Source organism: Neoarius graeffei, chromosome 13, assembly GCF_027579695.1.
Source record: "Neoarius graeffei isolate fNeoGra1 chromosome 13, fNeoGra1.pri, whole genome shotgun sequence".
NCBI lineage: Eukaryota > Metazoa > Chordata > Actinopteri > Siluriformes > Ariidae > Neoarius > Neoarius graeffei.
In genome coordinates, this window is record NC_083581.1 from 78,309,563 (window position 1) to 78,322,289 (window position 12,727).

Below are 12,727 nucleotides of genomic sequence, written 5' to 3' on the forward strand. Positions count from 1 at the left end.
TCATGGAGTCCATGATGCCGTGGACCCAAACAAGGTTTCCAGGAGGAAAAACAGCCCCAAAACATCACAGAACCTCCGCATATTTTACAGTTGGGATCGGGTTCTTTTCATTACAGCCATCCTTCTTTTTACACCAAACCCACCACGAGTGTTTATTGCTGAAAAGCTCCATTTTTGTTCCACCAGACCAGAGAACACGGTTCCAGTCAAAGTTGTTGTAGCGTTTCACAAACTTCAGGAGCTTATGTTTGTGCTTAAGTGACAGAAAAGGCTTTTTCTGGAACCTTCCAAATAACCAAATAATCTGTTGGCGTGGAGGTGGAGTCTGATGGTGGTTTTGGAGACTTGGAAACCCCGAGATTTTACTTTTTCTTGTAATTCACCAACAGTGATCGTTGGAGGTTTTTTTTTTTGCCTCTTACCCTCCTCACTGTACATGGGGGCAAAATAAACTCTGCTCCTCCTCCAGGAGAATCTGTAACAGTTCCAGTTGGTGTCCACTTTTTTATTATTACTCTAACAGTACATAGGAGATGGACATTTTCAGGCAAGGAGCTATTTTTTATCCCCATTCCCTGACTTATGAAGGTCAACACACTTCTCCCTCACTGGGTTCATGTGTCGCTTATCTTCCCCATGTTGATGTTGAGGGAAATTGGCCTCTGTGTCGCCTCATATTTGTTCCCCAGTTAATCAGGAAGTCATGGATTACAGTTTGAAAGTTCCTACACACTCCAATTAACTCAAAAATACTGTACAATTTAAAAGGGAAACAGGTGGATTTTTTCGAAACCTTTTTACTCATCTTTACAAGGGGTGCTAATAATTGTGGTAATTGTGGAGGGCTCTGTACCAACACCAAATCTGTGCATTTTTTTCTACTTGCTTTCCATAGTGTCAGCACCAGGCCTTTAATTCGGCTTGTGTTGAAGATTAGAAGGCTGTAGATGTCACTGGTCTCCAGACCTCTTTCACAAAGCTGGTAACAGATCGAGTGGAGAGTGAAGTAGTGGGTGGGATTACGTGTGTTAAGTGCGGAGACGAGAATGTGGGCGGTGTGAAGAATCAATAGCTTGTTGTTGTGGGTTATCAGAGAGAAGCAGTGAGGATCTGCTGGACATGTGATGGCAGCCAGCTGCCACGCCACACTGCGAGAGTCTATTCAGCTTCCTGTATCACACTGAGCACAATCTGCTGTTTGGATCCGCTGGCTCCAAGAAGGAAGGCCGTTAACTCAGAACCGTCATGCAGAAGCGGCTGATATCAAACGAATATTGGCATCATACTTAAAGCCTTTTTGATGAGACAGGATATGTCATGATATATCGGTTTGATAAGATATATGATTTTTTTTTACAGCCACAAAAAAACCAAAAAACATTTAACCCTAAAAAGGAGAAGAAATTTTTTAAAATCTGACAATTTTAACATTTTAGGATTTAAAAATTTTTTGTAAATTTTTGATTTATTCAGCAGCTTTCAATCAGATTTTGAAATTGTAATAAAAACACTGATGATACCAATGAGATCTCAAAATATAAAAGTGTATTGTGACATCATTTATCATGATTTATATTATATTGCCATATTTTAAAAAAAAGTTGTATAACAAAGTCAGTTTAAATCCTATTGCATGATGGTTGCTTTATTTATTTCGTTAAGTTACTTTTTATTTTATTTTACAGTTAGTCTGGTCCTGAAATCTGTAACCACTATCACAAAACTTAACACCTTTGAATTATTATAATTCTTAATATTATTTAATTATAATATATTGCAAGCTTCTGGCAATTGTCTCATGTTATCAGTGTTTTCATTGCTTAGGTAATCTGTTTTTTTTTTAATATTAAGTAGGTGAACGGTAAACGGTTCACCTAATTCACAATTCGTTTTCCCATGATATTTCTGAAAAAAAAGAAGAAAGTTTTATGACCAAAAAATGCAACATTTATTTTCCTATTATTTATCAACTTAAATATTCCTTTTGTTAAATAAAAAAACCCTACAATAATGATTTACTCACACTTGTAAAGGTTGGAGTAAACTATAATAGCCTATTAACTAAATTATTCCTTTTATTAAAAATGTACAAAGCTATTAATAAATAGGCCTTTTCTTTAAACTTTTATGAACATTTGTACTTCAGTTTCAGTTCAGTTTATTTATTTTACCAGGGGGTACATATCGCCTATAGGCGTTTTTCAATGAGCCCTGGGGGGCGACCAAGAAAAAATAAGAAAATATACAATAGTAAATAAAAATATGAAATCACAACATGAAACATACTGCATACATAAAATAAACGGCAACTGATAATAACATAATATAACGTTACAATAAGTAAATCATAAGTAACTAAACAGGTAAACAACACAAAGTGAAACTATCCCAAAGAATACGAACAAAGCTTGAAGGAGTTTGCATATTGTTCCTCTATCTGCTTCTCTTTTCTTTATCTTTTAACAGTCTATAAAAGAGCAAGCATTCTGATTTCTTGTTAAATCTATTTGTACACAATCACACAGGAGCTTTCCTGTTTTAGATCTGTTTTCGTGTGTTTTCTCTGCATTAGTCAAGTCAATTTATTTGTATCACGCTTTAAACAATAGTCATTGTCGTAAAACAGCTTTACAGAAAAATTTAATTTTAAACATGTAAACTAATGTATTTATCACTAATAAAATAAATTAATGAACAAAATAAAATAACAAAATAAATTTAATACATTAGAGCTGGGCGGCACGGTGGTGTAGTGGTTAGCGCTGTCGCCTCACAGCAAAAAGGTCCGGGTTCGAGCCCCGGGGCCGGCGAGGGCCTTTCTGTGCGGAGTTTGCATGTTCTCCCTGTGTCCGCGTGGGTTTCCTCCGGGTGCTCCGGTTTCCCCCACAGTCCAAAGACATGCAGGTTAGGTTAACTGGTGACTCTAAATTGAGCGTAGGTGTGAATGTGAGTGTGAATGGTTGTCTGTGTCTATGTGTCAGCCCTGTGATGACCTGGCGACTTGTCCAGGGTGAACCCCGCCTTTCGCCCGTAGTCAGCTGGGATAGGATCCAGCTTGCCTGCGACCCTGTAGAAGGATAAAGCGGCTACAGATAATGAGATGAGAGACATTAGAGCTGTGTTACTTCCGCCTAAGGTGAAGCCATGTGTATTCCCACTATTTTACATGATTGTGCCCTTGGCTGTTGAAAAAACACAATTACAGTGAGGAAAAAGTTTAGATTATGCAGCCTGATAATAACCGCAATTCATCTTTTATTTCAGCAAATCGAATCTTCATTAATTTGTATTGCAAGTTATTGTCACACAATATAAGATAGATAAGATATTCCTTTATTGAGCCCCATGAGGGGAAATTACTAACTGCTATTAACTGAGTGTGAGGCCTTTATGGGAGAATATCAGACCGAGGTCCTGACAGTACGGCTCAGTCTGTACAAAAACACCTCGGTCTGATATTTTCCTGTAAAGACTGAGCAAGCGAGGTAAATAAGGAGTTTATTATCTGGCTTTTTTTATTTCTAAGATTAAAATAGATGCTCATTATAATGAGGCGTGACCCTGCTTTCAGTCACGTCATATATTTGTAACGTAGTTGAGTCACGCATGCAGAATAAACGGCTAGCGGTTTCAAACCTGAATCTCTGTTAGCGGTTTCTGAATGTGCTTTGTTTCTCATTTCTTGAATGACTCAGTGACTCTTGTTTGTCTTTTGGCCATTTTTATTTAATTTTATTTCCAATTAATCTTTTTTTGTTTTTTTGTTTTTTTGTTTTTTTGCAACATTGAAAGCCGGCACCTTGGAAAGAAAGTCCGTAATCGCTCACAGGCATTACAAGAAAATTCTGCCCACCAAGGAACCAATCAGAGAGCACGATTTTACCAGAAGTAGCTTGTGTCATATAATAAATGTGTAATATTAAGCCATGAATCTTTAACACTTAGTAAGGTCAGATCAGGTAGTACTCTTCAATAATCTATTATTTTATATTAATATATTGTATCTGATATATATATAAATAAAGCAGTTATTCTATGAAATCGAGTCGTACATGAGCTGATAGCGCTGTAATCCATGTATGATGAGATTGAGTGGAATAACTGTTTTATTCTATCCACATTCACTGGATTTTGAGAAACGGAGCATTTTTATTTTCATTTTTTGCAAATTCGAGAAATAAAAACTTTATTTATACTTTATTTTTTGGGAGGTCTTTTTCTTCTTCTTCAGGGGTTTTTTTTGGCGGTTGACAAACCAATTTAAAGGTGCATTACCGCCACGGACTGGGCTGGAGTGTGGAACAGGAGATACTGGGGGGGGAAAACAAACTTATATTCTTTTAGCTATTTCTTTTTCTTTTAAATACTTGATATAAATTTTTGGGGTTTTGTTTTCAAGTAGAGTTTTTATTTTGTCCTTGGTTGCTTCAGCAACACGCTCTGCCATTTTGTTTTTCTCTACTGACGGTGTATTAGTTGATATCCTAGTAGTAGATTAGCCAGTCAGAGCGCGTGATTGCTCTTATCCAGTGAATGTGGATAGAATATATAAACTCATTCTTGCTAAATCTATAAAACGTCTAAATAAATATTTATCCGTGTAGATTACAGTTTTCTTTAATGATATATAGTGTCCATCAGAAATCAGATTAATCAGATTAAAGGTGTCTGTGCTCGAGCGAACTGACTCCGTTCATTGAGCTCCACTGACAGGAATCATGTCAAACAGTTTGAGAGAGAGGACGGTTCTCACAATACAATCCTTTTTTTTTTACTTATTTAATACTGATAGCAAATATAATGCCACAATATTTAATCCTTAACAATTAAGGCCTTCAACATGCTGTGTTAAAACAAACTCTCACTGGATTATGCGAAGTTATCTATTCATAAATTACACAAATAATGTATCCACAGTTTGTTGCATCTTTCTGTATCCTCATTAACCTGTTGTTTTTTCCTTTAAAGTTTGGCAGGACCGAAGTGATTGAAAACACTCTGAACCCAGACTTTGTGAGGAAATTTGTTTTGGATTACTTCTTTGAGGAGAAGCAGAACCTCCGATTTGATGTGTAAGTGGGTAATATTTTTATTACGTTTTATTATTTTGTTACAACAGTGATACACAATAAAATTCAAACATTAAACAAAGGGGCGGCACGGTGATGCAGTGGTTAGCATTGTCACTTCACAGCAAGAAGGTTCTGGGTTTCGGCCCATAGGGGCCTTTCTGTGTGGAGTCTGCATGTTCTCCCTGTGTCTGCGTGGGTTTCCTCTGGGTGCTCTGGTTTCCTCCCAGAGTCCAAAGATGTACAGTTAGGTTAACTGGCTCCTCTAAATTGCCTGTGTGTGTGAATGGTTGTTTGTCTGGGGAAGCTGTGATAGGAGTGGCAGGCTGGCAGCGGATGACGTGTGCCCGCGGTAAATGCAGGTGGCCTCGAAAGAGCCTGGCAACTGACCGGTCAATTGGTCTACAGGGTGTCAGGGAAAAAAAATTAAACACCTGCAGTGTTTCTATGAATTAATATGAATTAATTAAATAATGAACATCCTCTGATGCTAGAATCAGTGACTAACATGACATGTTACCAAAAAACGACGTTTTAGTAAGTGAAAATATCTTGAATATAGTCAAACTGATCTAATACTCCTTGTTGTATAATTACAATCATCGGAATATAAGATAATTAAACCAATTTTAGATTATTCTCATTTCTAGCTTTCAATTTCCTTATTCTCTTGGCAGAAAAGTTTTGCTTCTTTCTAGAAATAAATGCTTCAGCAAAATTATCTGCCAATAAAACAAAACAATATCAAGCTTGTAATGAAGTAAAACTCTTTAGAAAATAGGTTTAATCATCTGATATTTGATTTATTGTAATCCTAAAATAGGAAATAGTCAAGAAATTTATGAATTAAAATATTTTCACTTGTGAAAATGTCATTTTTGCAGTGCAGGTGTTTTCTGTAAAAATGCAAATGCATGTTTGTGAACCTGATCAGACCTTATCAGGTTTATATACATTTGCAGCAAAACAATTAATGTGCGCACATATATAGTATGGAGCATATCATATATACAACCCCAAATCAGAAAAAGTTGGGATGGTGTGTTGAAATTGAAATTAAAACCAAAAACAATGATTTGTAAATAATTTTTGACCTGTATTGCACTCAAAACAATATAATAGCACATTATTTAATGTTTTACCTCAATTTTTTAAAAATAAACGCATTTCAATTTTGATTACATTAAAAAAAGTTGTAACAGTAAATCATTTCCCACTTTATAATGTGTATAATGTTCCCGTTCCTTCTCCTGACACTTAAAAGATGTTGATGGACTGAAGACTTCAAGTGCTGAAGTGTTTCAGGTGTTATTTTTGTCCCGTTCTTCCTGTAAACAGGTCTTAAGGTGTGTAACAGTTCGGGGTCGTCACTGTCATATTTTTCATTTCTAAATTCACACATTCTCTATTGAGGACAGAGGGGACACGCCCTCTTCTTCCACAGCCACGCCTTTGTAATGTGAGCAGAATGTGGTTTTGCATCGTCTTGTTGAAATCTCCCTGGAAAAGACGTCGTCTTGAAGGCAGCAGATGTTGCTCCAAAATCTCAGTGCACTTTTCTGCATTAATGCTCCATCACAGAAGTGTAAGTTACCTTTGCCAAGGGCACTGACACAACGCCATACCATGACACGTCCTGGCTTTTGGACTTGTTCCTGCTAACAGTCTGGATGGTTCTTTTCATCTTCAGAGAACACGGCATCCATTTCTTACAAAAAAAAGACCTGGAATACTGATTCATCTGACCACAATACCTGTTCCCACTGTGTGATGGTCCATCCCAGACGCCTCTGAGCCCAGAAAAGTCGACGGTGCTTCTGGACACAGTTAACATAGGGTTCCTTTTTGAACAGTAAAGTTTTAACTGGTGTTTGTGGACGTAACTCTGCATTGTAGCTTTACAAATGTTTAGCCAAAGTAATCCCGAACCCCTGTGGTTCTATCAGCTGTAGATGAATGACGGTTGTTGATGCAGTGAGGGATCAGAGATCACGGGGGTTCAGATTAGGCTTGAGCCCTTTACACACCGAAATTCCTCCAGATTCCTTGAATGGTTGAATGATATGATGTGCCGTAGAGGGTGAAATATCCAAATCCCTTCCTATCTTCACAAGTCATCATTGTTTTTGAGACATTTTAATTATTCTCTCATGCATTTGTTGACAAACTGGAGATCTTCGGTTCATCTTTGCTCCTCAAAGACTAGGCCTTTGCTGAATACTGATTTTGTACCAAATCATGATTACAGTCACCTGTTTCAAATCACATCATTATTGAATTGTTTTATCTCATTACTCGCCGTAAATAGCCCCGACTCAATTTTTTTTGGAATGTGTTACAGGCCTGAAAAACAGGAATGGATGTATATTAACAAATGAAATGAAGTTGACCAGAAAAAACGTGAAATATCTTGGGTTCATGCTGTCTGCAATGAAATACAAATCAAAGTAAATTTAGAAATCACTGCTTTAAAAAAAAAAACACTTTCCAAACCGTCCCAACTTTTTCTGATTTGGGGTTGTAGATATATTTATATTTGTGTGCGAGACATGTAAATCTTTTGGCCCTGAAGGTCATAGTTAGTATTTCACACAGACATATGCTACTATGCATTTTATAAAGTAATCTGGGGTTTTGTGAGTATGGGGATATCTCAGACGTCAAAATTGCAAAACTGAAAGAATGTAGAAGCAGAAAGTCTTTAAAGTATGTCTGAAAGGGTTAATGTAATTGCTTTTTCCTCACTTTTTCTCCAGAAACAGCATCTGTCTTCAAGAATATAACACTTGCTGTCCTCTGTGTTCAGGACCAGATGTGTTTTTGCTTCTATTCTGTAGTGCTACGATGTGTGTAGATCTCAACATATTTCTGTACAAATCTAATATTATTGTTTATTGGGACCAAACATCATATTTTTATTGTTACAGATATAATGTGGACTCCAGAAGTTCGAACATTTCGAAGCATGTAAGCATATATACTCTATACAACATAGATATAGAATAATTATTAAATATAACACATCACTCAACATTTGTGGTGTTATTCCTCTGATTTCCTTTTCTGCTCTTCTGGACGTGTGGATAACAGAAAGTAAGTCTTGTAAATGTTATACCAAGTTAAGCTTCGTTCTCATTTTACATATTATGGTCATTTTTGCTCTTCTCATTCCAATCAACCTGGGTTTTGGTTCCCCCCAACACCAGACAAACACGTCTCCTGTTACACTTCGTCATAAATCCTACGCCAAAGCAGGAACATAAAGCAGTCAGTGTTTCAGAGTCGATTCCTTTGTTTTGTCTCATCATTTCATTTGCTTCTTTATTGTGCCGTATCTGTCATCTACTCATCAAACCCATTGCTTTTAGGTTGCATCAGTTAGGCATCATCTGTGTGTTCATTCTGTGAGGTGAGTGCTTGTATAAGAACACTGATATCGTCTAGACGGCGCTGCCACTGTGTATTCTCAGTGACCCACATTACTGTGTAACTGGTGTGTGTGTGTGTGTCTCAGTCTTTCCTGGGCCAGACTTTCTGCACTCTGGGAGAGATCATTGGCTCGTCTGGAGCTCGTCTGGAGAGAACACTGTCGTAAGTTTCCTCTGGTTTTATTTTGGAGCTCGGCTGTAATATTTTTAGACATTAGGAATAAGTATGCTGATATCCTGTTCAAGACATAGATTGGAGTCAGAAGATGTGTATAAGGTGTGCTTTCATTGTTTGATTTCCAGATCAGATATGTATACGTAATTGGGCAATCCATTAACAGAAGTGATGATATGTTGGCATCCCCCCACCATTTTGTCGACAGTCCCCCCACCATTTTGTGTCTTAACTCCACACACTAACCTCAAACTAGCTACCACACGGCGTGTATAAAAACAGAATTTTATGGATTTTCATCATATTATTGTTTTTAAAAAATGAGTGAGAGGTTCACTCTGATATCACAATAACAGAATTGACGAATAATGAATCTACTCTTGGTGTAAAATCCTCAGCATTTTGTTCAAATTAATGAGAGAAGAAACAGAACATACCTCACTGCCTTTCTGAAGTTTCCCGCCAGAGGAAGTGACATCACTCGGTGCAGGTGCCATGCGTATTATTAAAAGTTTTTGTGGATTTTATGCGGTTTTATAATAGAGTGAACAGAGTTGACAAGAACATTGGGATGGATTTTTTTTTATTCCTGAAATTTCACATAATACAGAAAATCGACTTTCTCTGCAGTTTATTTTATAACAGTTAATAGAATAAGCCCCAAAAAACAGATCGTTAAACGGAATCACTTCCTGTTTATTGGAGTTGAATGGATGAATCAGGAGTCGAATACAGCCAGTAATGTGGGGGGAGGGGTGGGGGTTATTTAGTTAATGTTTTATGGATAAATTGGGTCTAAAATGTACATCAAGCATCGCTATTGGTGAAAGTTTGTCATAATTTGCATTATTGTTCAAAACTGATTCAATAAAGATTTCTTTTGTAGAAAATAACAAAAGGTTTATCTCAGAGATGCAAAATGGACCCCGAATTCTAGAACGACCCATACGTGACCAGTAAGATGGTTTTAATGCTGTTAGGATAATGGATGAATAAATGTTTTTTGTTTAAACAAATTTTCACCAAAAATGTAGCTAATTAGCCATTACTCATTTCCTGTCCAACATTTGCACTGGAGCAACAAATCTAATATCGACCCAGCTGCAAAGTACTCGCTTTTCTTTCCCAAAACTTTTTTCATTAATACAGGGCCAAATACTTCTACATCCTGCTTCAACTCTCATCTTTATGTGACAAGTCTGTTTTGGAAGATAGTAGGTAGGAATAGTCCATATTTACAAAATGAACTTCAGTTGCATAACATCAAGTTCTCTGATATAATCTCGTCTCATTATCTGTAGCCGCTTTATCCTGTTCTACAGGGTCGCAGGCGAGCTGGAGCCTATCCCAGCTGACTACGGGTGAAAGGCGGGGTACACCCTGGACAAGTCGCCAGGTCATCACAGGGCTGACACATAGACACAGACAACCATTCACACTCACATTCACACCTACGGTCAATTTAGAGTCACCAGTTAACCTAACCTGCATGTCTTTGGACTGTGGGGGAAACCGGAGCACCCGGAGGAAACCCACGCGGACACGGGGAGAACATGCAAACTCCGCACAGAAAGGCCCTCGCCGGTCACGGGGCTCGAACCCGGACCTTCTTGCTGTGAGGCGACAGCGCTAACCACTACACCACCGTGCTGCCCGTCTGATATAATCACTAAAAAAAAAAAAATCACAAATGTTCCTTGTTGTCTTGTACGGAATGAGAGGAATTGCGCTTCGAGAAAATAATGTTTCTGGTTGTCTTTAGCTACACAGTGCTTCATTAAAAGCAGTAACTCACACTGCGACCTAACCAACTCCCGGGTGTGATATCACTGAATATCGAGATGCAATTAGATTTTTTTTTAGAAAACTTTTTGGGTAAAATGTTTGTCTTGTTAGCAACATAACTAAATAATTATCTATCATACATGTCATGACTTAACAATTGCATTTGCATGTTTCTGTTTGTTTAAAGGTGATGTATTATACCCCTTTTCCACAAGTTGACACAGTTCCCTGAGGTCTTAAAGAAATGTCTGTGACATACTTTGTCTAAAATACCACAAAGATAAAACGCCACCGCTCCTTCTCACCCTGTTGAAACAGCCCTGTTCAAAACAGCCGATTTGAGGAGCGGCCCGTTCCTTTAAATGATGAGCCACTGCTCACCCCACCCCTTCTTTCACCAGCCAATCAGGGAGCACTTTGCTGATGAATATTCATTTGCAAAGGCAGTTCTCAAGCCATGAATGGAAATACTTTGATGAGGGGGCGGGATTATTCTAATGACTTGTGACACACTTATGATATAGAAATCTGAATAGTTTATTGAAGCATGTTTTCTGAAGTAAGCAGAACAAAAGAAACTGGGGTTGTCTTATTGCTGAGCGTGTGGGTTAGTGGGCTCCAAATCCTTGAACGTATGTGCACAAGGCTTACTGGAAGATTATGCTATTTACACTCTAAGCAAACCAAAAAAACCAGACACATTTTAAACCTCTTTGGGTTTTTACTGATTGTTTTTGTGTGCATGTGCCTTATCATGCCCATGCACCCAGCGGCTCTCTGCTCAGACTGCACAGCTTTGGCAGGTGTGAAGAAAAAAAACCCCCAAAAACCAGTGTGTATGAGGATGGCACTGAGTAACCGTGAACCATTTACCACTCACTTCAATTACAGTCAGTCAGAGTCAGTCAGTCAGTCAATATGTGATTGGTGTCCAGTCGTCCAATAGATAACAACTGATTAAAGTCTCTCTGAACACATTTTTAAAAAAAAAAAAATTTTAAACAATATCAACCATATTCAGTGTTATGACACAGATTTGCTGTCGTCATTTAGGACTTACAAATAAATAGATATTAAAAATATATATATATAGTCATCTATAAACCTGAACCAAACTTCACTGTGTAGCTGAATGCTATAACATTATCAGCAAGAAGAATCACTTTCTTTTTTTTGCACGATTTGATATTTACATTTACAGCATATATAGAGCAGATGTCCTTATCCAGAGCAACTTACAGAACAGCTTCATAGTCTCCATCAAAACATCCTCATGCTAGAGCAAATAGGTCAGTGTCTAAGAATACTATCAAGCTAAAGCCCTGTTGGAGAGGCTTCATGGTTTTACTTGACCCATTAACAGACTGAGAAAAAATATAGGGAAAAATGCATTATGAAATATTTGGTTAAGGTTCGGGCGGCACGGTGGTGTAGTGGTTAGCGCTGTCGTCTCACAGCAAGAAGGTCTGGGTTTGAGCCCCGTGGCTGGCGAGGGCCTTTCTGTGCGGAGTTTGCATGTTCTCCCCGTGTCCGCGTGGGTTTCCTCCGGGTGCTCTGGTTTCCCCCACAGTCCAAAGACATGCAGGTTAGGTTAACTGGTGACTCTAAATTGAGCGTAGGTGTGAATGTGAGTGTGAATGGTTGTCTGTGTCTATGTGTCAGCCCTGTGATGACCTGGCGACTTGTCCAGGGTGTACCCCGCCTTTCGCCCGTAGTCAGCTGGGATAGGCTCCAGCTTGCCTGCGACCCTGTAGGACAGGATAAAGCGGCTACAGATAATGAGATGAGATGGTTAAGGTTCAGGTTAAGTTTTTTTTAATTTGTCATTTCAATCATATCAAGTCGGTATAGTACACAGTTAAAACGAAACTACGTTTCTCCATGACCATGGGGCTCCATTAAACATCACCAGACTACAATCTACAATACAACAAAATGCAAGAGTGCAATACTGCAGACAATAAACAACACAAACAACATAAAGTGCAGAGTTGAGTGTGCATATTGAGGTAGTGTATGAAAAGGGAATAAATAAATGTAAACCTTGTGTGTGTGAGAGACATTGTAAACATTGTAAGCAATAGTGGATTATTGTCCACTGTGCAAATACTGCAGTGTGAATGGTGTGTTCAACAGTCCGAGTGTGTATCAGTCCAGTCCCTCAGAGGTAAGGAGTCTGATAGCATGTGGGAAGAAACTGTTACAGAGTCTGGCTGTGAAGGTCTGAATGCTTCGGTACCTTTTTCCAGATGGCAGGAGGGTGAAGAGAT

General features: G+C 38.2%; 1 protein-coding gene across 3 annotated transcripts in view; it reads left to right on the plus strand.

Annotated features, from left to right (window-relative positions):
• Nucleotides 1–12,727, plus strand: part of cpne9 (copine family member IX) — a 199,711-nt gene that overhangs the window by 45,719 nt on the left and 141,265 nt on the right. For all 3 annotated transcript variants that reach the window (XM_060938585.1, XM_060938586.1, XM_060938587.1), the window contains exons 4-6: nucleotides 4,969–5,072; nucleotides 7,997–8,036; nucleotides 8,584–8,660. In XM_060938585.1, the coding sequence (XP_060794568.1) occupies nucleotides 4,969–5,072; nucleotides 7,997–8,036; nucleotides 8,584–8,660 (221 nt within the window). The remainder of the gene's footprint in view (nucleotides 1–4,968; nucleotides 5,073–7,996; nucleotides 8,037–8,583; nucleotides 8,661–12,727) is intronic.